Here is a 24,442-nt window from a genome sequence, read left to right as displayed (position 1 = left end):
CAGAGTCTGAAATAGGATGGAGTGAGCTTTTGGTGTCCACAGAACGAGACTATCAAACGTGGTAATACATTCGGCGCATGTGCATCTCCACATCCCTTCAGCAGGTGTCTCGTCTTCACACATGTTGACAGATTTCGTCGACTTCAGCGTCACTGCTTCCGAAGCGTGAAAACATGACTACCGGTGGGACCTGGGTGCGAATGACAACGGCATCGCAAACTCCAGTGTTACCTGCTTGGAATCATGAACTGCTGGAAGACTCGTGATCCGCCATTGTCCATTGGCTTGCGTTCAGAGTAGAGTCCATCATTTCCGGTGTATCTTCGGATGGTTCATCTCGATACCGCTCGCCCGAGTGGTCATTGGCGACAGAAAATCCAACTGATTTGGTGTTTTTATTATTGGCTTTCTTTTCAGCCAAAACAATATCACCGTTCCACGGCTGACATTTATAGATGATCTCTCCACAACGCAGACATGTCCAACCAGCACCCTCCTCTGCTTCGATCTTAGTGGCTATGCACACGAAGCAGTATATACAGCCGCATGGTATTGTTTCGTAAGGATTCACCACGTCGGTAGTGGCCGAACCAATGACGCCTCCTCCCGCGGCGGTATTCGCTCCTAGGATCTCGGCTTCAGACGTAGACGTTGGGTTCTGGTCTTGATAACAAATTGGGCAAGTCCGCTCGGGTAGAAAAGCCAACGGCCCGCTTTTTATCCTATCGCCGTCGTCCTCTGCTTGTGTAGGTGATTTCATCGCATCTTTTGTTTTTTTCCACATTCTGGAGAGCCATCTTCGCCATCGACTGATGCCGACCAACGGCAAAAGAAATAGTAAAAATTCTGTAAAGGCATGCCAGACTAGTTGACGATTGAGGTACTCAAACGAGACTTCCCGGCTAACTTGATTGGATGGCGACATAAGTCTCAATCTCAGCAAGCGATCTGTAAGGGTCCGGTAGCGCCCATTCACAAGAAATACCAGGAAGGAGCAAAAAGCGGCGATCGAATGGGTTGTGGAGATGAAGGAGGTGAAGCGCATCAGCGTCTGGACGGCGTCTGAAGGAGCTGTATAGCCTCGCTCTTGATCAATCAGCCAGTCCTCCCACTTATCCCATCCATATCGTCCGAAGACCGTCAAAAGCCCGTAGAGGCTCTTTTGCCATCTTGTTGGTTTGGGAAGTGCCAGTCCAGGCTTTCTCGCGTCAACGTATCGGAGGTTCTGTAGAGCTGCGCCGTACGAAGCGTCATTGTCCCATATAGATAGTTTGAACAAGACCGCCCGGAGAGCAAGTAGAATTTCTTGCGACCAGTCATCCTGAAGATGTGGTCCGAGGTATTTTAGAGCATCCGCCACTTGTGTCTTCAATAAACCCAGCAACTCTTCGTCGAGAAGTTCAGCATCCACTTGCCCAACTCTAAAGGCGGGTCGTGTGCCTTCCGAGTCTAGCAGAGTTATCCAGAACGATGATAGTTTGGGTCGTAGGGACTGCGTGAGTCGGGCGAAGGAGGAGCGGCTACTGTTGATCTCGGGCTGTAGCGTGAGGGCGGCGCGGGCTTCCTGTTGTCTGGCTGTCTGCCGTGCTAGGATGCGTTCTTGAGCAGCGGCAAAGCTGCTGGATGACATGACGTGGTCATCTGAAGGTAGCATGCAGAAAGGGGAGGAGGTAGAAGGACAATCAGAAGATTTGTGGTCTAGGTTGAAAAGCAATAATATTAAATCAATGAGCAACCGAGGCTGGCTTCGGTGATAGTTTGGCCAGTGGCTTCGCCGATCCGTCCATGTTGCGTTCCTCGTCACGAGCCGCAGCCTCTTGCTGTTTTAAGGCACCAGTAGCCCTTTTCAGACCATTTTTATTGCTGCCCATTGTGTGAAGCCACAACGAAAGGCTGGGGCTCCTTTAATGTGTTTCATCAGAGCCTTCTCCATCAATCTCGGTCTCATGTTGACAAGAATCTTGCCGGCACTTTGCAATCTCTCCTCTTGCCAAAGATCCCTTCTCTTCAACACCAGCATGACAAGTGTCGCCAGCATTTAGGTCACTCCACGACGAAGATGCCCTCCTTCACTATCGAGGCCGAGGGTGAAACTAATCCTCTGACCAGGAATGCTGTCATATCTACCCTCCAAAGCGCCTCGCTGCCCACGGCCCAGAGTCTGAAAGTGGCCACGCAACAGATTGGGAACTGGGAAAAGTCGCCTGGCTATTATGCTCTCCTTCAAGATGTCTACGCCGACTTCTCCCTCAGCCAAGAAGTACGCTTCCAGGCCATCATCCAACTCAAGAATGGCATCGACAAACACTGGAGGAAAACGTCCGTAAATCCTATCAGCAAGACCGAGAAGGAACAGATCAGATCGAGGGCTATCGAAGCGGGCGTTCACGAACCCATCTCAGCCCTTGCACTCCAGAATGCTCTAATGCTCGCGAAGATTGTTCGGTACGAATTTCCCCATGACTGGCCGGATGTCATCAACGTCATGATACAACATCTTCGAGCCGCCAATGAGGATCTCAGTGCGAATCTCTACATCTCGAACATCTTGACCATTACCCTGCAGATAATCAAGGAGCTGGCATCGGGACGTCTACAGCGCACGAAGAAGAGCCTTCAAAATGTGGCATTGGAGCTTTTGCAGGTCCTTGGGCGTCTCTATGTCAGTTTGGTGGCTAGGTGGCAGTCGGTCGCTCCTCAAGCCGATCTTGCTAGCACGGTCAGCAGTCATTCGGCGCTGAAGACATTGCGGAGACTTCTCGTGGTTGGTTTCGAGAATCCTCATCGAGAAGAAGCAGTCAAGGAATTCTGGAACCTGCTGCAGAATCACCAACAGATATTCTGGGCATCATACACTCAAGAACTCCCAGCCGAAGCTCAAAGTATGCTCTTGAAGCATCTCCTGCAGTTGTCCAAATTATTTCTCGACATGGCTCGAAATCACCCTGCTTCCTTCGTGCTTCTCGGCTGCATGGACATTCTGAACCGCTCCTGGTCTATAATCAGCGAGACGGAGGCCAAGCAGGCGTCCTTGCAGGGGAACTTTGACTGGAAAGTATACCGCAGTGGCGACAATGCTGAAGAGTCACCAATCGAGAAGCTTCGCTTGAAAGGCCTGTTGTTATTCCGTGCTTGCCTGAAGATGGTCTTCAATCCAGTCCAAACATTCAAATACGTCACCCCAGAGGACAAGCAAGACAGGAAACATGCCGTCGATTACGTCAAAAACACAGTCCTTACGCAAGACTTCGTTCTTCGATTGATGGAGCTTTTAGTGACCCAATACTTCATCCTTCGGCCTTCCGACTTGCGAGACTGGGAACAGGAACCAGACGAATGGGAGCGCCGAGAGGAAGAGATTGCAGACGCGTGGGAGTTCTCGATTCGCTCATGTTCGGAAAAATTATTCCTCGACCTAGTCATCAACTTCAAAGAGCTTCTGGTTCCACGGTTACTCCAGGTGTTCTATCAATACGCCACCATTTCGAATACCGATGTGCTCCTGAAAGACAGCCTCTACTCGGCCATTGGAATAGCAGCCGCCTGTCTAGAGGACGTCCTTGACTTCAATACTTTCCTTCGCGAGACCCTGGTGCAGGAAGTACAGATGAACAGACCAAATTACAATCTCCTTCGGCGACGCACTGCAATCTTATTAGGCCAATGGGTCCCAATCAAACCAGAAATACTCGATCGAATCGCAGTTTATCAAATATTCACCCACTTGCTTTCTAGCCGAGAGCCCCTCAATGACCATGTCGTTCGCGTAACGGCAGGACGGCAGCTGCGTCTCGTATTAGAGCCTTTCGAATTCAGCTACTCTGATTTCAGCCCCTACGCTACGCCTCTGCTAGAAAGTGTCATATCCCTCATTGCTGAGACAGAACTGTCTGAGACAAAAATGGCATTACTCGAGACAGTCAGAGTGGCGGTGACGAGGCTGGAAGGCCACATAGAACCATATGCACAGGGCATAATGTCAATGCTCCCGCCACTATGGGCAGAATCTGGTGAAGAACACTTGATGAAACAAGCAATCTTGACCTTGATCACCGCAATTGTTAACAGTCTTGGGCAGAAGAGCCTGGCTTACCATGGACCCATTCTCCCCCTAATTCATGACTCCATTCAACCACAGTCGGAAGCAATTGTGTATCTACTTGAAGAGGCACTCGAACTGTGGGCTGCCATTGTACAGCAAACCCCGACAGAGCACGCCTCTTCAGACCTGTTATCCCTATCTCAATCTCTCCTACCCCTGTTGGATATGGGCGGTGAGCTTCTGCGGCAGATATTCGAGCTCACAGAATCATATACGATATTGTCGCCCGCTACTGTCCTGTCACCCCAGTTCCTGACACCGCTCCTCACATCAATGAAATCTTTCTTGCCGGCTCTATCAACCAGTCGAGCAAGGGATGCGTCATTGGCACCTCATGTTCTAGAAAATCTCGTTTCTACAATGTCGGTCGAGTCTCTGTCCAGTGTAGATCCTCAACAGGGCCTCACACATCTTTTGGAATCGATGCTGAATACCCACTACCTGGAATCCGTGATGGGCCTCCTCAAAGAAGCATACGACTATCATCAGGATCCTCGTCCGACCCGCAAACCACCAGACATCATTGGCCCGGGAGAAACGAGCCTTTTCAGTCTCCTGGCACGTATGGTTCTCCTCTCGCCAGACCAATTCGTTCAAGCAGTAAACGCTACCAACGTTACATCCACATCAACCTCAGCGCCATCCTCTGTTCTCCCACCGGCCGAATGGCTTCTGACAGAATGGTTTCTTCACATTGACGCCATAGGTGACATCCTGCGCAAGAAGCTTCAGGTCCTTGCCCTGACAAATCTGCTTGCCTGTACCATTTCTCCACGTTTTCCGACAGTCATGCTCGAGAACCTCGAGACAATGTTCACAATCTGGACCGATATTTGCACTGAGCTAGGTCAAGAAGCAGCAGACGAGTCCCAAGGAGATTACCTATGGCATAACCGTCATGGAGATGGTGGAGATGTTCCTGAATGGCCTGACGCAACACCAGAGGATGGTCGGAAGAGGGTCTTGAGTAACCACGATCCAATCTATACCATTAATGTACGCGAATTTATCGGGTCGAGGTTGAGGCAGGTGATTGAGAGGACCGGCGGGCTGGAGAATTTTCAATACCGTTGGCTAAGTCAAATTGACGGAACGATTGTTAAGAGCTTCGCGAATCTGAAGTTGATGTGACGCGAAATTATGATGAGTTGGAAACAGCGCGACACGACACTTTTGCCGATATGTTCAACAACCGATACCAATACTTGTTCTCGCATGCGGATGATTTACCTGCCTTCAGGCGGTCTTATGTGGAGAGAGAGAGAGACAGGCTCTGTTATCAAGCAGAACCTTGCTCAAGGCTTCGGAGCAGTCTTGCTGGCAGACTTGGTCCTGATGAAAACAATTGGGGCTGGGTGGGATCGTCAAGCAAAGCTCAGCACGGGATTAGCTTGGATGAGAGCGAAGAGTCCTTGTCAACAGAGAGCACATGTCCGGAATTGTTCTATGTAGGAGCTCACTGGAGAGGAGGAAGTTTTGGTGGCCTAGATACTGTGGACAAGACGAGACACCTTCGCTCAAATGCTTGGTTTGTCGACTCGAGTGGACAGCGAATGAATGCGACGCTTTGGTTATAGAAGCCATGGCAAAGGACATGAACGTGCAGAACCCAAATACGAATTCCCATTGTTTGAGGGATTAATGAAACGTGCCACCCATTTATTCCCCCCTTTTCCTTATAACACCTCTGCTCTATGAATCTATCGACTGCACCGATTCTACCCCTGATATGGAGCCCTGTCTGGTGTCGACGAAGGTGGGCGCCTTCTTCAGGCCAACATGATACCGCATAAACATGGTGTCGATAAAGTGCTCGTGTTTGATGCCCGGGGGTTTCTGGGCGGCAAACTCCTCGATCGCGTCTTGTGGCCGGTAGCCCAGCCTCTCGATCAAGTAGCAGCAGATGAAGAAGCCCGTGCGGTTGTAGCCGTAGTGGCAGTGGACGCCGATGGTCTTGCCCTCGACGGTGTGGGGGTCCTCGAGGCGCAGGCGGTCGACCAGGGCGATGAAGTCGGCGACCTCGACGGCCGTGGGGGGAACTTTGCTCACGGTCGGGAACTTGTGGTACTGGATGCCGCCGCGCTCGAGGGCCTTGGTGTCGTAGACGGGCGAGTCGTGCGAGATGTCGACGACGGCGAAGATCTGGTCGCTCCAGTTCCGCACAAACACCGACGGCGTGTGCACCTCGTCCTGCTCCCGCAGCGTCTTCATGGCCCGGAAGATGCCAGACGCGGGAGGGTGCCCGATGGCGCCCGACACGGGCAGCACCTTTTTCCACTTCTCCAGGTTCTTCACGTCCCATTTGCCCGAGGTGGTCAGTTGCTGGAGTTGCCAGCCCAGTGAAAGTTCTGGGGAGACGTAGCGCGCCAGGAAGTCTTCGATCAAGCCCGCCACCGTGCGGTAGGTCGAGTGGTCGTACATCAAGGCGTGAGCTGCGGGCGAAGGCAGGATTGCTGTCTTGACAATCTTCGAGTTGTGGCTGGACATCTCGCTTGTTGAGGGAAGGGTGCCGAATTGGCGTTCATCCGCCATTGGGTCGGGTTTGCCCTGACTCGAGGCGTTTGCGGTCGTGCGCTCTGAATCAGTGGCGTCGGTAGGTAGTGTTGTGCTCTGAGGACCCCCTTTGCTCTGCTCACCGACCGGGAGCTTCTTCAGGAAAGAAACAATGGTTGTGAGCTCGGCGGGCTTTGTGACGGTGTCTGCCTCGCCAGCGATAAGGAACAGAGGCACCTGGATTCTTGCCCAGGTGTCCTTCCCAGGCAGACCGCCTATTGGTTTCCCTGCGGAGTCGTACTGTGGCAGACAGCCCAACGCAGAGCGTTTCCAGACCGGTGTTTTGAAGTCCTTGTTGAACGCTAACTGGAGGCGGCGAAGGTCTATTCCAGCCGCCTTTCCGGCCATTCTTTCAACACTTCGAGAGTTGACGCCCCCTCTTCGGTCCAGGGCTCTCAGTATATTGAGTGCTATGTCCGGGAGAGCTAGGAACCGCCTTGCCGAAGTTGTCTCAGACGGCGAGGGTGGAGTAGCCTTGGGACAAATACCAACAAACCCTTCTACACGCAATGGGAATGAAGGAGACGTTGCTAGCACTGCAGCGAGGGAGCAACCCATGCTGTGGCCAATAAACACCACCTTTTTATGTCCGTGCTGTTCACAAATATCTCGAATGGCCGTCTGCCAGAGCTCGCAGAACGCAGAAATGGTATAGGCATCATGGTCCTTCGGCGAGAATTTGGACATGCCATGCCCTGGCAAATCAATGCCGAAACATGGGGCTATATTGACCAAGCTTCCGAGCAGGGGCGCAAACTGAGGTAAAGAGCCACCCAATCCATGAATAAAGACGAGTAGAGGGAGATCTGCGATAGCTTGGAGCTTTTCGGCATGTGGATGAGGATGATAAAACGTCCTTATTGACGGGTACTCGGCGTGCTTGGTTTTATATGACTGGACATATGAATGGTTCTTGAGCACGGAGTGATCATTGTCAGTTACAGCGGCCGACTCCTCCTCCTCCGTCTTGGAAGCTTTGCTCGAGGGGAGATATGACCTTGCAATATACAGCAGACCAAAGCCCACAAATAAGCCTAGAGCAGTGTTAATCGCTAGCATCCAAGGCTTCGTTGTTGGGCGACCCCATAACTCTTGGGGGAACTGGCGGCTCCCCGACAGCCGCAAAATATTGAGACTCATGGTCCAAATCTCACAAGCTCATTTTGAGGGTCCCAATAAGAGTGTATCGAAAGGTTGTCCAGCACATAAAAGTCGGAATAGGGGTGTTGGCCCCGAGTGCGGTCTGTGGGTGAGCAATGCGACTAGCCGGTGGACGGCGAGGCTAGCGATGCCCACCGTTTGAAAGACAATTCCTGCTCTAAAAACATTCTGATATTGGTATCTCTGAAACCTGAAGGAAGAATGAATCGTCAAAGCAAACACTTGTGCGAGCGCCACCAGAAAATCCCACAATGACGATCAAAACGAGTCTGATTGACTTTTGATGGGATCGGAACTTCGTGGACTCTCGGAGAATCTGTTTGTCCGGGTATTCGGTGCAGACTCGTACCAGTACGGTGGAGTGAAGAATCGCCCGCGGCACTTTATCTGGCTTGCTGCTTGGTTGCGACAAATCGACAATGATCGATAACAGACTTCATTGACTCTTGTTTGCACCTTCTCTAACACCCGTGTAGGTGCGCCTCGAAAGCCTATGCACCAAAGGTGGTTGAGATGGACTCGACAGCGGCTCCCAGTTCGCCTCCTGACTGCCAACGGTCCCTCTGATTGTCAATCACTTTTTCGCAGTTTCCATTCAAAGCCCCGATCGTTGCAGCAGGACCAAAGTCCTCTTCGGAAGCAGCTCAAAGATGCTGCAAAAGCAGTGCGAACGCTCCCACTAGCTCCGGCAGAGGCTGAGAGCCCGGATTTGCTGGAAAATTGGGAATTGACAGTGGGCATTGAAATCCATGCCCAGCTCAATGCCTCTCGCAAGCTTTTCTCGCGTAAGACCCCTCTCTCTCCCTGTCTAGGTATTGTTCTGAGACTGGGTAGCTGGTATAACGGCGCCGACTACGGTTCCAAACAGTCAAATTGCTCCTTTCGACATCGCCTTGCCTGGTAGTCTCCCACTCCTCCAGCCGGCTGTCATCCTGCCAGCCCTTCGTGCGGCTACCGCCCTCGGGTGTACGATTGAGCCAGTCAGCAACTTCGACCGCAAACATTATTTCTACCACGATCAGCCTGCGGGCTATCAGATCACTCAATATTACCACCCCTTCGCGAAGAACGGTCGTGTTGTGTTAGCCACCGAAGATGGGCTGGAGGAAGGTCGCTCGGTCACGGTGAATATAAAACAGGTACAATTGGAACAGGACACTGCTAGAACGCAGGAAGATGATATCAACACGGCACTGATAGACTTCAACCGTTGTGGCCAAGCGCTGATCGAGATAATTTCGTTACCCGACATACACTCTCCTCGGGATGCAGCCATCTACGTCAAGAAAATTCAGTCGATCCTTTACGCTGTTGACGCTGTCACAACCGGCATGGAACAAGGCGGCCTCAGGGCTGATGTCAATGTCTCCGTCCGTCGTCGAGGCGCTGAGGAGGGCTTATTTGCCTATAGCGGCGTGACAGGCCTCGGTCAACGTACAGAAATCAAAAATCTCAGCACCTTCAAAGGTATCGAAGATGCAATCAAGGCGGAGAGAGACCGCCAGATTCAAATCCTCGAATCCGGCGGGGTGGTTCAGGGCGAGACCAGGGGCTGGTCCATGACAACCCCCAATGAGACAAGAAGACTTCGAGGAAAAGAGGGCGAGGTGGATTATCGATATATGCCCGATGCGGATATCCCTCCTCTCTACATCGATCGTGACTTGATCTCTTGGATTGAGAAGACTCTACCTCCGACGGCCAGCGAATTAGTACAGATGCTAGTTCAAAAGTATGGCCTCAGTTTCACGGATGCGGTGACCTTGGTTTCGCTCGATGACGGCGAGAGATTACTCTATTTTCAAGACATTGTCGATGAGCTGGTGCCAAGCAGCCGCTTCACAACAACGCCAAAGGTTCACGGAAAGACGGTGGGAAATTGGGTGTTGCATGAACTGGGTGCTCTGCTTTCCACCGAAGAAAAACAATGGAGTGGCAACCTGGTTTCCTCCAAATCGATGGCTGAAATAATCTATCGCTTGAAAGACAACCAGATTACAGGCAGTTCGGCTAAACGTATTCTCAAGCTCATCTATAATGGTGACAAACGACCTGTCTCACATATCATCAGACAAGAAGGCCTGGGCTTCTCAGAGATGTCGACTGATACCTACCAAGCAATCGCGCGAGAAATCATCGACAAGTTCCCTCAGCATGTCAAAGACATTGTCGAAAAGGGCAAACTCGGGAAAATGCAGTTCCTCATGGGGCAAATGATGAGACACCCCCGAAAGGGCGATATGCGCGCCCCAGAGGCTGAAAAAACACTCCGCCAGCTGATCTTGGGCAGCAGCGGATGATGCCGAAAGCAGCAGGGAACAACGCTTGGGTCTTTGTGTTCAACGACAGGGTCCCTCGACGGATCGCCCAGGAAAGGGGATACAAACCACGCCATCAAGTATAACGGCAGGGTCCGTATTGCATGCTCGGGCCTGTTCTAGCTTGTCTTCGTTTCCTGGTTTACAGGGCGCATATTGCCATCGCACAAGACGCTCGGCGGATGACTCCAGCACTCTTTCAAGCTCGAGGTATGCTTGTACTCACTGGGCTCAGAGTAAGCACCAACTCATGATAGGAGACATGGCCACAAGAAAAAGTCTTGCTCAGCTACTTCGACTCAGGCTCGAGTTCACAGAATGAGTGGTGTTTTGCTGACATACAACCTCTTGATCCCACCTATAACCCGTTCTGAGCATACGGCGAAGTGCCAGTAAGATGAGGTGTCCACAAAGCCACCATCATGACAGCCTTTATCTCCCGTTCATTACGTGACGGCACCTTCAGACAACCAGCTACGGTACCTAGGTGTCTTTACGAATGCAATGGCGGCGTATTACCTGGACAAGGTCTCTGTCGAGCTGGTCGAGTCAGCTTGACTCGAGGACCTCGACGTGCTGGGGTCCACAGAAACTTCAAGTCTCCCCGCATTTCAGCACAAAATATGGAGCCCAAGTACGGAGTATTATTACCCCCGACCCACTCGATTCTCTAGAGGAGCGCCTCCCCAAAGCCGGCCGTTCGTTATACGACATGGGCCGGGACAATGTGTTGCCTCTGGTCGTTCTCCAATCAGATCGATGCGAATACGTGATTAGAATTCTCTGGCTGGAAGGCCATCGACAAGATCAACGGGAAGTCGATTCGATACTGTTCCACTTCTTACATCTCGCAGGCCCTGGGTTTAGGACGTGCAAGAAGGCACATAAGTACAGCACCGACCTAGTCTAATACATCTCATCCCATGCTTTTCAACCTTTCTTTCTCTGCCTGATTGTCACACTGCCTCATTGCACCATGTCGCTAACCTACTTACCCTGGGCTGTTGTTTCGGCAGGCGTGGCAACTCACCTCTTCTTCTTCAAAGTGGGCGAACGATGTCTGTACCCTACACGCTACCTCCAAGCATTTCTTTTTGGATGCATTGTCACGAGTGTGGCTAGGTCGCACTATGGCAATATCCCGACCACAGACGCCATTGCATTCACCGCCAAATATGCGTCGCTGTATCTGGCCGGCATCTACACCAGCCTGGTCGTTTATCGGCTCTTCTTCAATCCGCTGAACAAGATCCCGGGTCCATTCTGGGCGCGGTTGTCCAGATTCGATCTCGCCTTCCGCGTTGCGAGCAAGAGAAATACGTATCAACATCTGCTTGCTATGCACCAGAAGTATGGCAAATTCGTGCGCCTCGACCCCAACGGCATCTCTGTCACACACCCTGATGGCGTCGAAGTCATCAATGGCGTCAAATCCAAATGCACCAAAAGCGCATGGTATGGACAGGATCTTCCGTTCATTTCAATGCATACGTGCCGGGACCGAGCGCAGCATGACCGGCGGAGACGGATCTGGAGCCCTGCATTCAGTGACAAGGCTCTTCGGGGTTACGAAAATCGGGTGCAGAAGTATAACGACCTGCTTCTCCACAAGGTCGAAGAGTCAAAAGGTAAGTAATTGACTCCTTTTTGGTGCCCCGTTCCAACCTGGATCCAACTGACATTACCTCTGTAGGCGGTGCCATGGACGTGTCGAAATGGTTCAATCTGTACTCGTTCGATGTGATGGGCGATCTCGCCTTCGGTGCGGACAACCAGTGTCTCGAATCTGGGGAGATGCACTGGGCCATCAAGCTGCTCAATGATGGCATGGACCATCTCGGCTTGGGTCTGCCACCCTGGTTGTTTCGGCTCCTCGTAGCTATTCCCGGCGCAGCTGCAGATCACTTCCGCTTCGTCAGTTACTGTGCTGAACAACTTGACAAGCGGATCAAGATGCAAGGCAAGTTAGAGAACCCGGACATTGCACATACATTGGTCGAGCATTTTATCAAGTCGGATCCAGCAGCGCAAAAGGCCCAGCTGCCCATGTTGCAGGGCGACAGTCGGTTGATCATCGTCGCTGGTTCGGACACGACGGCAGCTACCCTGGTGCACTTGTTCTACCACATTGCCACGGAAAAGGGCCTTCTCGAGCGGTTGAGGAAAGAGCTGGATGGGTTGGTGAAGCCCGACGAGAAGATCGACTCGCAAAAGATCCAGGACGCCCCGCTGTTGAACGGAGCGATCAACGAGACCTTGAGACTTCACCCGCCTGTACCGAGTGGAGTGTTTCGAAAGACACCAAAGGAGGGGGTGGAGATTGGTGGTGTGTATATCCCTGGAGACACGGTGGTGCAGATGCCGCAATATGTCATGGGAAGAGGTGAGTTTCGATTTTTTGGTTACAAGTTCCCATCGAGCCATGAACTGCTTTGAGGTTCTCTCCTGTCTGTGTCCTGTTTTGTATTTCTTTCCTCTCCCCCTGTCCACCGTACACCATGTCCAGATTCAAATACTTCTTCATACCTTCGCTATATACTAACGGTTTGATGTCTACGATAGACCCGGACCTCTACCCCTCGCCCCTCGAATTCATTCCCGAGCGCCACTTCTCGCGCCCGGAGCTCATGCCCAACAAGGACGCGTTCCAGCCCTTCTCCACCGGCCCCTACAACTGCATCGGCAAGAACCTGGCGTACATGGAGATCCGCCTTCTGACCACCAACATCATCCGCAAGTTCGACGTCAGACTCGCCGACGGGGAGACCGGGGAGGGACTCCTGACGAGGACAAAGGACCACTTCACCCTCGGGTTGGCGCCTTTGAACTTGTGTTTCGAGACCAGGAGGGCATGAGTAGGTAAGGAGGAGGGTGGAGAGGGAGAGATGCGTCGGGCTTCACAAGTGTGGCGTTTGTAGCGGATTGTATAATGATGGATTTTATGTATGGCATTTTGCGAGAAGAGGGACAATGACATGCCTACCTACCTCCCTACTACCTCCCCACCTAGATAACGAGGGGACAAGACGCCAGGTCGGGTGAGTAGCTCTGGGAGGGTCAGTCCGAGTCAACATCAGAATGAATCAATGCAAAGGATAGCAACAACAACGACGACGACGACGACGACGACGACGACGACGACAATCACGCATGAATGAGCCCATCCATAACCCATATCCACATCGTATAATTGAATGCTCTATGAGAAATGGGAATGGGAATAAGAATCAGAATGAACATTCCATTAATCAGCTATTGTCTCTTTTGTCTCTTTTGTCCCTGATATACCTCGTCCATGTATGTGGGTGTGGTACTCTACAAATCTCTCCTTCTTTGGGTACCTAAGTAGGTATGTATGTATATGAGCCTTCAAAGACCCTCATCTCCCTTGCTCCCCAGTTCGTCGATACTGTGCTGTTCTGTCGAGCCGAGTTTTCCCATATCTTGCTTGGTTTTTCCTTCCGATGTTCTGTCGTGTTCGAGATTTCATTTCGGGTCATCCCGTTCGTGCGGCGCGTGCGATCGAATAGGTATATACAGAGAAGAGTAACAGAGATAGGGAAGAGAGAGAGAGAGAGAGAATATAAAGAGAAAGAGAAAACTTTACGGATAATGCTGTAAGTTGCCACGTAAGGTAGGGCCTCCCTCTCCAACCTCGCTAGAATCCCCCATCTGTCTCTGTGTTACTCTCTCACAGCAAGGTGTCACCCAGTGCGCACCTCACCAGACTCACGCCGGCCCTCACCGTCTCGCTTGCGCCAGCCACGTCCAATGCAGGATTCACCTCGACCAGATCCATAGCCACCAACTGGCCCGTTTCATGGACGCATTCGGCAATGTAATCCCCTTCCCGCAAAGTCAAGCCTCCTCTGACTGGTGTTCCCGTGCTAGGAGCCCACATCGGGTCGAGGGCGTCCACATCGAAGGAGAGGTGGATAGGAGTGTCGTTCCCGATATGAGCCAGGGCCATTTCGACCACTCTCCCAATCCCGTGACGGTCAATGTCGTGCATGGAAAAGGCCTTGATCCTGTGGTCACGCAGGATTTTCTTTTCACCTCTGTCCACATCCCGCAGTCCAATGTAGACAAGCTTGGTGGTTGACAGCATTTGGTCTTCTTGTAACCAGCCGAAGATGTCCTTGTCCTCCGAGTGCGCCAGACCCGTCACAAACGCGACTGGCATGCCGTGGATGTTGCCTGAATCGGAGGTCTCGGGCGTATTGATATCAGCGTGGGCGTCAACCCAGATCACGGCGATCTCTTTACGTCCGTTGTACCGTTCCCGAATGGCCTTGGCTGTGCCCGCGATGGTCCCGATGGCTATGGAGTGGTCGCCTCCGAGGGTCAAGACCATTCTTCCATGACGAGCTTGTTCATAAACTTGTCCTGCAAGCGTCTGCGTGACGGCGCTGACTGAGCGGGGGTTCTTCATTCCTCTGTACGGCGCGTCGGACGCGGGGCGGATTTCATTGAAATTGTGCACCTCGCTATCCCCATGAAGCGTGTATCCCAGCTCATCCCGGATCTGGTCCAGCAGCCCCGCGCTGACCAACGCAGTAGGAGCGGCGTCCACGCCTTCTTTGCACTGCCCGCCGGAAAAGCCGACAAGCACCACGCCCAGGTCGGAAGGGTGAGGGAGGAATTTCTGACGGATCGTCGAGGGGGAGTTCATGTCGTACCCGTTGTTTGAGGACTCGTGGGTGGATGAGGAGCCGTTCGTCTGGTTGTGAGTGTGGCCGTTCGGAGAAGACTTCTCGGGGGCTTTTGGCTGCATTTTCAGGAGACTTGTCTTGTATGGTCAAGGCGTGCGAAGGTTTGAACCGAGAAATGCAAAGAGGGAGGGAACCCGAAAATGCAGTCAAAGTCAAAGGATGTACGTGGTTCGTGGCTTGGTATCTCGACAACGATGGAAGAAGGATTGTTGTCCACCAGGGCAAGTAATGAATCAACTCCCAAGGAAATACGATGGCTTTTCCGTATGAATGATGCACCGAACCTGTCCTTTTTTGTTTCCTCTTAAGAGAATAGAGAAAGAGCAAAAGAATGTGGGTGGTGAGCAAGCTGCAAGGGGGCAAAAAAGGAGCGAGGGATGGGCTCTTATGTTGGCCCGTAAGAGGTTTTGTTGGAAGTCATTCAACTCACACTTTTGAACTTTCCTTGACCCTCACCATCGCCGCCGCCGTCATCCATCATCACCCCTCCGCCCATCCCCCCCATCCCACACCCTCAGCCACTGTCCTCAACATCCCTGCCTGGCCGTTTGCCTCCCCGACCCTCCGAATCCATATTCCGGGCAATCTCGCCATTGAGCTCTCTGCTCTCTCACCATATCCCCTCCTACAGAGACAAGATACATACCTATCATTTGCCCGCTTAGGGATCTACGACCGCGCACCGTGGGGTTGAACTAGCACATCGACAGAACGCCGAGGATGCTACGGGCACTACGGGCTAGCCGCATGATATGCCCTGTGGATATCTATCCCCTAAGCGCAAGATTACCCGCCCAAGATGCACCAGAAACAAACTAGAAAAAACGGGCTAGGTCGTTAAGTGACAATCCATCCTGCCTTATCATCCCTTTTCCCCTAAGTACAGGTCCTGGCGAGGCTGGCATATTCCATTGCTAACAGAAACAACCTCAACCAGATCACGCAGAGTTTTCGTGCTCAGATGTCCGGGCGAGTCAATCACATGCCGCACATGGTAAACGTCAAGTTTGGTAAAAAGATCTTTTTGATTTCGTAATTGGAAATCACTCAAAAGGTGGAGTGGCCACAAAACCCCGACCGCTCAGGCTTCTATATTCTAGATATGGTCCGACTCCCCGGTTTATTACTGACCAGCTGACCCCAAAAACCCCGGTGCTGAAGCCAGTATCTTTGGCCGTCTAAACTCTGTGCTGCCATGTCTTCATTGCACGATCTTCCTGTGGCCATCTGGCATTGATTCTAGATCGATGATTTGCTGTCTAAAGTCTTCAAGGCCCGATTCTGTTGTCTTTTGAGCGTCCTCAGGCCAACCAGGAAATACCTTTGCAATACGTGCGTGTATGTTGCTGGCAAGGATGTAGTCCGTTCTGCCGCTATCCCATGCAAGCTCTCCTGGATGGGCGCTCTGTACTCCTCGCTGACCGCGAAGACGCGATCTGTCAAACGAACTCCAGTAGGGAGCTCGGGTATAACCAGGGCCTGGACAATATCGCAAGGATGTGGGAATAACATTTCTTCATTCCCAAGACCAGTATACTCTCAGCCGAGGAACATTTTCAATGTGTGCTCGAGCTTGGACATTGCCAAGGGCTTCGGAAGAAATGCGTCTGTACCTGCCGACATGCAAAGCGCTTGGGCATCTGGTCCGACGACAGCTGTGACCATAATGATGGGCCGTCTGGTCCGAGAAAGGGGTCCCAGTAGTTCCTGGCTTTCCATTTCTCGAATCTTTTTCGTTGCCGTTATGCCATCCATACGCGGCATCGATTGGTCCATCAAAACAATGTCAATGTCGTGGTCGTGCTCGACGAGCTTATCGATGGCTTCTTGTCCATCGTCTGCTACGATGACATTGTAGCCGAGCGTGTTCAACATCTTCACTCCCAGCCTCTGGTTGATTTTGTTGTCTTCCACCAACAGCACTGTCGCACCACTCAGCGTCTTGGTCTCGTGCGTCTGCCGCGAGTCTTTGTTATCGTCTACCACGTCGACAACTGGGGCAAATCTAACTGAGCGATCAATGGACGATCTACCGGTTCGGGCGGCCGAAGCTATACTCTCGACCATGCGATGCCAGACGAACGGTCTCCTCACCGGTATGACGTGCGGCGGAGGGACAGAGCCTAATGATTCGTCAAGCAGCGTTTGCGAGTCATATGACAAGATGACTAGTTGGTGTCGAAGGTCAAGTATTCGTCCTAGCAGTTTCGGGTGGCTGATGAGAAACGTCAGGTCTGTCCAGATATACCCGAAAGAGTCCGACATCTCATCATCTGGTTCTACTCGGATGAGCTCAAAGTCAAAAGCTCTCCAAGCCAGTTCTAAGCCCTCCGCAAATCGTGGATTGCAGTCTTGTAGCAATGCGATCCGCCGATTGGATCCTAGAGAGTTCAGAGTGTCCGGTGTATCAGCTGAGGGATGGGTTGGAATGGTGACGGTGAAGGTACTGCCGCATTTCTCGGCTCCCACGTGATCAGCCAGGTGAGATTTGCTCTCCACAGCAATTGTTCCCTCCATTTTCTGGAGTAGCTGCCTGATAATGGCTAAACCGAGACCAGTCCCTCGCTCAGCGCCTCGAGTTTGGGCCTGCTTAAATGGTTCAAAGAGATGTGGCAGAAAGGACTCTGGAATGCCGAATCCGGAATCTCCAACAGTGATAGCCAAGTCCATGTCCTTCATTTCCACCAGCAGAAGTACGTATCCAGATTGCGTAAACTTTAGAGCGTTCGTAAGCAAGTTCATCAGAATCCTTTGTAGATAGGTCTCGTCCAGAAAAAGTGAAGAGGGTACTTGGGGGGCCACGACAATCATCAATTCAGTGCCGAACTCCTCATCCTTGTTGGGCAAGATTGACAGAATGGACTCACACACTTTCCGGAGGTCGAGGCTCGTTGGCCGGCAGACAGCTTCTCCTTTCTCCAATCGAGACCAGTCAAGGACGTTAGCCGTGATCATCGAGAGCGATCTCGTCGCCTGCTGTATGGCGAGCAGGAGGAGACGAGCGTCTTCGCTCAATTCTGTGCGCGATAGCAAGTCACTGTAACCTTGTAGCTGATGCAAGGGCGTCCGAATTTCATGACTGGCGCTGGCTATAAACTCGCTCCGCACGGCCGCAGCTGCTTCCGCATTTTCCTTTTGAGCTATAGCAGCCCAGAGCTTTCTTCGAGTGTGCACGATTTCAGCCAGTTTATTCCGAGCCACCGTTGCGGAGTGCGCGAGCAGTCCGTTTGCGAGCAAGCACGTGAGAATGGCAATACTGGTAACGGCGACGGCTAGGTCTGGAGGGTATCCACGTTCTGCAGTCGGAGTGGCGTATGTCCAGAAGGTAGTCGCCCACATCCCCGTGAAATGCATGGCGGCAACTCCTGCTGCCGCTACCATAGAGAAAATGAGCTGCTGCAATAGATTGACCTCAATTTGGGGCATCAGGATACATCCCAAGGTGCAGACTAGCCAACTGCTCGACCCTGAGACGAGGACGATAAGTGGGTGTAGCGTAACGTGCCCTTGTGGAACCTCCAAGGCAAATATACCGACGTAATGCATGCTTGTAATGGCCAAGCTCCATATAAAGCCCTTGCAAAAGTTCCTCATAGTCGCTCCATGGTACAGCAGTTCACCAATCCCGAGGAGGACATTAGTTGTGGTGGTGGAACTCTTCGTGAATTTGAAGCTCATGAAGCCAGGAAGACCGAGGCTGCTGCCGTCCGAATGATTTGTCGTAGAGGACCGCCGAGAACGCTCCCCTTCTTCCGAGCTCCTCTGGTAACTTTCAGTGTCGCGAGTAGTAGAATCGTCCTCCAAAGGAGACTCATTTTGGGCAGCAAAGGCTTGTTGGTCAACTCTGATCGACTGTTGCAGAGGGTGAGGGGAGGGAGAGGATTCGATGGTGTCGTTGGTAGCAGGCGCGCCGCCAGTGAAATGATCTTCCAAGAGCCCTAGGGTCATACTGGCACTGCTGTCATGACTGGGGGGAATGCGGTCAGCGGGCTCAATAGCATGCTCTGACACAACAGCCTGCGCATCTTCTGCTTCGCCAGAGATCCGTGTTCCTAGGAGAGCTTCTGAACTTTCATTGACACCCTGTCTTGCTGCCTCCTTTTTTCTTTCTCGTCTGAGGGCCCTCATCTTCCTCTTCTTGACAAGGCGCAGATAGCGGTCACGCATCAGGTCTGAAGCCAGGGCCAGGAAAGTGAATATGACCGCCAGGCCCGCACTCAGAACCGTTAGGGGAACATTCAAGCCGATCGGAAGCGGTAGCTCGCAGGCCAACATTGCGATGAAGTGGAGGCACCAGATGGAACAGAAGCCGAAGGTCAAACTTCCTAGTATGGTCCAAACCAAAACGCCAGAGAAGTATCGTGAAGTCCGTGCTTGACACATCATCTGAGTAGAGGTAAAGGCACCCAAGAGGGACACTGCAATAGACGCCGCAATGAGACCTCCATTCCAATGGACCTCGAGTCGGCTGAGCGCCGGCTCTTGCTGTAGCTGAACCATGTCCTGATGTTGTCGAGGCTGCTCGAGGTGGACGTCATAGGTTGGGGACTCTTATTCGAGCGCGCCATACACTCTTCTCTAAGCCCAACATAATGTCACCGATTCCCATGCACTCGTGTATAGTCCTTTTGACCTTTTTTTTTGGAGACGATGTCAGGTTGACGTGTGTGCCTTCGTATCGCGAAATACTGGAAAGGGGGAAAAGGGTGCGGATCAGTTCGAGGTCGGTTTGAGGGCGGTGATCGGCGAGAGGATCGGACCCTGAATACAGAAAGATACCCAGCCAGCTAGGCACTCCAAGGAATGGCGATAATGATAAATGTCCCGGTGTCGATGGTAGCCCGGGAAGATCGGAGCAGTGGAACAAAAGGCAGCATGGACAGGTGAGATAGATTACCCAAAGAAGGGATTCAGGGAAAAGAGCGGATGCAAAAATCATGCGAGGCGAGTATCCGGCCGAGCGCTATGGACATTTGCCGACAGCGTCACTGCACATCAAACACCTGGCGCACTGGTCGTGGGAAGCTTGTTAATAACCAGAGAGACCAGATTAGGAAATGATGGAGTGCCTTTAGTGGCCAGGAAGCCCGTTCCCGTGGAGCCTGTTTAACTAGGATGCCCTTACCAGGACTCGGTACTACGAGTACGGGACCCAATACGAGGTGCAGAGGCTGAGAGGCGCACGAGGAAAGAACTCGGCTCCGTAGCTCACCCCCCTGAATAATGAACTGTGGGGTTTTAGCGTGCACGCTTCTCCCTCTACTCTGCTTATGTACAAGCCCTGCGAGGAGCACGAGGATGTAACCTAGCAGGCCGCCCTCCCGGAACCATATATAGGGCTTAGTAGTCTGGCTGTTCATCTCGTAACACAACCAACAATAAAACATGATGCCATGCTGAATGAAGCATACTCTGACATCTATTTGCCCTAGGTCTTGACTCTTGACAGATCAGACAGGCACTCAGTCCTCTTTAACAAGTGCCCCGGACGCACAGCGCTCCCTCAACTGACACGAAGTGACTGCCTTGGCTTCGAGTTTGTCGCACCTGACTGGTCTATTTTATTTGTGTCCATCTTGAACAGCAACATCTTTGTATTCTGGGCACATATGTTGTGATGGTCATTATGGCTCGAGGTGGAGGTAATCAGTAGGAAGGGATTCCGAGACTGGGCGGGCTCAGGGTACAGTACGTGGTTAGGGTCTTTGGGTGCTATTGTTATTTTGGGTATCAGGCCGTGGCAGGGTACGGCGAGCAGGAGACGCTCGACAGGTAAGTGTGCCCCTCTAAAAAGAAGGTCTCCCGAGCTGCGGGGCACTCTTTAGGTGCTCTTGGTAGTCCTCCGGCTTCCAACGTCGCCAATGCCCCTCGCTCTCTAGGCGCCCAACCGTGGCCTTGTCCAACCAATCACATGGCTTCCTCTTTGCAACACCAAGATCGACCAAGCATGTCCTTCCTGGTGAGATGGAGAAGGCGCCTGATGAATGGTCCCAAGGCAATCATGGCGGCTAACTTCTCACCTCCCGTAGTTCTACGCTGGTCGTGTTCTTTATATAAACACAATATTGGCATCTCAGAGTTGCCACACCATCGATCAAAGGCCCTCGAGCATCGAAAGAATTATCCTCCCGTTTAATTGACCTCTTAAGAGTTACTGCGCAAAGTTGAGCTTCACGTCCTGTTGTTCACTGTCCGATTCCGAGTTGTTTGCTGTGGTCTTGATTTCACTGAGCTTCTTTTGCCTCTTGTCCTTCCCCTGCGATCATTGCAATCATGGCCTATCCTCCTCCTGGGTCAGGACAGCCGCAAGGAGGCTATTATCCTCGTATGGTTCCTTCACCGTGCTCCGAGCCTGAAGAATAACTAACCAGCCATCAGCACCGCCGTCCAATGGCCAGCGTACGACTTCGAAAAATATCTGCCCCTTGAGTTGTTCCCGAAGCTGACCTCGTTTAGCATCATTCCCTCCTCCGCCTAGCCAACAATCCCCACCTCCTAGTTTCTTCCCACCGCCTCCATCAGGGCCATCGCCGCCTGCGCAGAATGCTTCATATCCTCCCCCACCCACTTCCCATTTAGCAGCGCAGACCCCTTCCCCTCCTCCCCTCCAGCAACCTACCGCTCAACGACCATTTAACTATGCTACTGTTCCTGCTTCGGCACCAGCCCACAAAACCACCTTCGACCACGCCTCAATCCACAACCGGCAACCCTCGTACAATGGCCCGACGAGCTCTTTCGACGAAACTGACGAGAAGGTCACATCCCCACGCCTGCAAAAACTTACCAAGGATATGGCAAATGTCATGAAAGCCCCTGAGGGCCCTTCGCTGGTTGGAGTACCTCAAGGAGGCCAATTCGTGGGGGTTCAAGCTACAACGCAGGACGATGTGGGGACATTCAATGGTGGCTCATACCGCATTTCGCATCGAGACTCGAATTCAATATTGACAATACAGTTGGCCATGGGGTGTCCTATTACGGCAAAACCCGGAGTGATGATCGCAATGAGCCCTTCAGTCATGTTAAAAGGCAACATCAAATTCAGCATGAAGAAGCTGTTGATTGGTGGAGAAATGGCACATTCAACATTCACGGGTCCCGGGGAGGTGTTGCTTGCGCCAAACACAATGGGCGACATCTCGATCCTGCGACTTGCAGGGAATGAAACGTGGAGCCTTGGGCGCGACTCGTTCCTCGCCTGTACCCAAGGCGTGTTGAAAGAGTATAAGAGTCAGTCAATCAGTAAAGCTATGTTCTCCGGCGAAGGTCTATTCGTCTATAAGATGTCGGGCATTGGCATACTGTGGATGTCCACTTTTGGAGCGATCTTGAGGAAAGATGTGAGTCTTAAACAACCCCCCGGCGACCCCAACACGAGAAATCTAATTCCACCTACCCCATCTGTCCTCTCATTTTATTCAACCTCTGAGCTATCCCCTGGGAAGTTGGCATTGAATTCTAACAGCAATCAAACATTAGCTCGTGGATGGCGAAAAATACATTATCGACAACGGCCATCTTGTCGCCTGGAATTGCAAGTACGTCCTCGAGCGCGTCGCCTCCGGAGGTATCATTTCCGGAATCAGCTCGGGCGAAGGTTTGGTATGTAAGTTCACGGGGCCTGGCACGGTCTTCATGCAGACACGAAACGCCGCCGCCTTTTCGGCATTTATCAGTGGGAATGCACACCGGGAGGTATGAAAAGGGGAAGCGATGACCATTTCTAATAATAGTAGTGATCCTACGTTGTCTTCATGAGCGTTACGCCTGTAATCTCTGTGTTGCTCCATAGTATCAAAGTTCGTTTTCCATTTTCGGGCCTGCTCATGCCTATTTTCACATGGGGTCGTATCTTTTCGCCAACGCCATGCCAGTCTCTCCGTGGCGGAGACAGCTGAATCCACCTCCTCCCTCCCGAGCCGGCCTCGTAAAATTCCAGGCTTATCCATTGAGCCTCTTTCTCTTGCCCACTTGAGCCGTGAAACCGCTCTTGATAGCCGTGACCGACCGCCTACTGCCACATGACTTACACGTGACAAAGTACAGCCGGTTCTCGCCCTTGCTCAGCTCGGTGTTGGGGGATCGGCAGGTCTTGCAGGTCACGTATTCGACGATATACCGTCTCAGGACGTTCTCGATCTGTTTCTGTTGGAATCTGCCCTTGATGACCAGTCTCTTGGACCCGTCGACGGAGCCGCTCGTGCCGAGTTCGGCGAACAGGAATTGGGTGACGTGCTCGTCGTTTCGGTTCATCCTCTTGCAGATCTCGGCGATGTTGGCGAAGATGGTCTTCTTGTTCCCTTCCCTTAGACATTGAGGGGGTGGGATCTTGTATGATTTGCTTCCAGAGGACAGGATGTCCGGGTTATGTTCGTTGACGAGATAGAAGAATCTCTTGAGGAGGAGCTCGTACGAGATCGGGGAGGTTGCGTCGTGAGCCCAAATTCCGGTTCCCTGGGTCATATCCCCCGATTGTTCCTGTACTGCAGCTTCCTCTTTTTCTTCGTTTGTTGCATCGGCAAGGCCGGCGCGAGCGAGTTTCTCGGCAAAGTCCTCTCCCTCGGTTTTGGGTTTGGTTGTCTTCTTTTTCTTCTTCTTCAGGATGGAGGCGTCAAAGTCGCCGTCGGCGCCGGCACCAGGCGCGGCAGCCTCGCCATCCTCCTTGTCCTCGGTTTTCGTCTTGGTCGATTTCTTCTTTTTCTTGTTTAGACCTGCGAACATGTCTGTCATCTCATCGACGGCTTGGTCATCGGGCGCTGTAGATTGATGAAGTGTCAGTACTGATTTGCTCCCTGATGTCCCGGGAGCGTCCATACGTGATGAGTGTTTCTCTGCTGTGACCTTGTCCTCTGAGCCGGACAGAGGCGCCTCTGAAATCTCGCCATTTTCATCCATGATGGTGCTGTCGCCGCTGAATGCGACCGATTTGCGAGGTTTTCGGTGAGGAATCGATTGAGGTTGTTCCTGTAAGAGAGGAGATGATGTGTCAGTCATGTCTGAATTCTTCCTGCTTGTGGGGCGAGGTGCAGGAGGTTTCAGATTGGCCTCCCCGACTGAGGAGGCATCTGCGTGCGAGGTGGGGATTTGTGTGGCGATACGCACAACTTCAGCCATGGTTCGTGTTGCCCGAGTTTGTTGCAGATGAGAAGATATTCTGGATGCTGATCTCTCCTTTGTCTGTTCTGTAAATTGAAACAGAAGGTTCAAGAAGATGTGTGGAATCCAATAGTGCTAGCTCGGGGATTTTTCCCTCTCGAATAATATTTAATACGAAACACGACAATGAGTCAAAACCGGGTGAAGGCTTGTAGTATTAGTGACGCATGACACGTGCCACACATTTCCCGTTGTCTGACAAATCTCCCCTGCCTTTGTGATGACGGCAAGTTTTGTCAGACAAAAACAACATCAAGCGGTAGTAGCCTTGCGTGCCTTGCCAACTGCAATTCGTCCATCGATTTCACTGGACTACTGTCGACGCAGGCATTCCAATTCATTGATTCTCCCCGTCTTCTGGTGGACTGCTACTATGATTTCGGTCTAAGCTTCTTTTTTGAGCCCGCCTGTCCTTGGCTGAAGGCGACAAAATTCCA

The 24,442-nt window shown here is 52.1% G+C and overlaps 9 protein-coding genes across 9 annotated transcripts; 4 read left to right on the top strand and 5 right to left on the bottom strand.

Annotated features, from left to right (window-relative positions):
• Positions 1-241: 241 nt before the first annotated feature.
• Positions 242-1,630, bottom strand: Z517_11810 (uncharacterized protein; the record flags this gene model as incomplete). Its single annotated transcript, XM_013423393.1, has 1 exon — positions 242-1,630. The coding sequence occupies one exon, from the start codon at positions 1,628-1,630 to the stop codon at positions 242-244; it is 1,389 nt and encodes a 462-aa protein (XP_013278847.1).
• Positions 1,631-2,059: 429 nt separating this feature from the next.
• Positions 2,060-5,233, top strand: Z517_11809 (uncharacterized protein; the record flags this gene model as incomplete). Its single annotated transcript, XM_013423392.1, has 1 exon — positions 2,060-5,233. The coding sequence occupies one exon, from the start codon at positions 2,060-2,062 to the stop codon at positions 5,231-5,233; it is 3,174 nt and encodes a 1,057-aa protein (XP_013278846.1).
• A 561-nt stretch (positions 5,234-5,794) lies between these two features.
• On the bottom strand, positions 5,795-7,795 carry Z517_11808 (uncharacterized protein; the record flags this gene model as incomplete). The annotated part of the gene is made up of 1 exon (XM_013423391.1): positions 5,795-7,795. One exon carries the CDS (start codon positions 7,793-7,795, stop codon positions 5,795-5,797), a length of 2,001 nt encoding a protein of 666 aa, XP_013278845.1.
• Positions 7,796-8,309: 514 nt separating this feature from the next.
• On the top strand, positions 8,310-10,116 carry Z517_11807 (aspartyl/glutamyl-tRNA(Asn/Gln) amidotransferase, B subunit; the record flags this gene model as incomplete). The annotated part of the gene is made up of 2 exons (XM_013423390.1): positions 8,310-8,601; positions 8,651-10,116. 2 exons carry the CDS (start codon positions 8,310-8,312, stop codon positions 10,114-10,116), a joined length of 1,758 nt encoding a protein of 585 aa, XP_013278844.1.
• Positions 10,117-11,110: 994 nt separating this feature from the next.
• On the top strand, positions 11,111-12,989 carry Z517_11806 (uncharacterized protein; the record flags this gene model as incomplete). Its single annotated transcript, XM_013423389.1, has 3 exons — positions 11,111-11,762; positions 11,828-12,517; positions 12,697-12,989. 3 exons carry the CDS (start codon positions 11,111-11,113, stop codon positions 12,987-12,989), a joined length of 1,635 nt encoding a protein of 544 aa, XP_013278843.1.
• Positions 12,990-13,825: 836 nt separating this feature from the next.
• On the bottom strand, positions 13,826-14,908 carry Z517_11805 (arginase; the record flags this gene model as incomplete). The annotated part of the gene is made up of 1 exon (XM_013423388.1): positions 13,826-14,908. One exon carries the CDS (start codon positions 14,906-14,908, stop codon positions 13,826-13,828), a length of 1,083 nt encoding a protein of 360 aa, XP_013278842.1.
• Positions 14,909-16,385: 1,477 nt separating this feature from the next.
• Z517_11804 (uncharacterized protein) lies at positions 16,386-19,346 on the bottom strand (the record flags this gene model as incomplete). Its single annotated transcript, XM_013423387.1, has 1 exon — positions 16,386-19,346. One exon carries the CDS (start codon positions 19,344-19,346, stop codon positions 16,386-16,388), a length of 2,961 nt encoding a protein of 986 aa, XP_013278841.1.
• A 1,773-nt stretch (positions 19,347-21,119) lies between these two features.
• Z517_11803 (uncharacterized protein) lies at positions 21,120-22,550 on the top strand (the record flags this gene model as incomplete). The annotated part of the gene is made up of 4 exons (XM_013423386.1): positions 21,120-21,171; positions 21,225-21,245; positions 21,303-22,189; positions 22,329-22,550. 4 exons carry the CDS (start codon positions 21,120-21,122, stop codon positions 22,548-22,550), a joined length of 1,182 nt encoding a protein of 393 aa, XP_013278840.1.
• A 240-nt stretch (positions 22,551-22,790) lies between these two features.
• On the bottom strand, positions 22,791-23,963 carry Z517_11802 (uncharacterized protein; the record flags this gene model as incomplete). Its single annotated transcript, XM_013423385.1, has 2 exons — positions 22,791-23,605; positions 23,666-23,963. The coding sequence occupies 2 exons, from the start codon at positions 23,961-23,963 to the stop codon at positions 22,791-22,793; spliced, it is 1,113 nt and encodes a 370-aa protein (XP_013278839.1).
• Positions 23,964-24,442: the final 479 nt, after the last annotated feature.

This window comes from Fonsecaea pedrosoi (assembly GCF_000835455.1).
Source record: "Fonsecaea pedrosoi CBS 271.37 unplaced genomic scaffold supercont1.8, whole genome shotgun sequence".
NCBI lineage: Eukaryota > Fungi > Ascomycota > Eurotiomycetes > Chaetothyriales > Herpotrichiellaceae > Fonsecaea > Fonsecaea pedrosoi.
The sequence above is the reverse complement of the archived record's forward strand: the minus strand, read 5'-3'. Positions and strand labels throughout refer to the sequence as shown.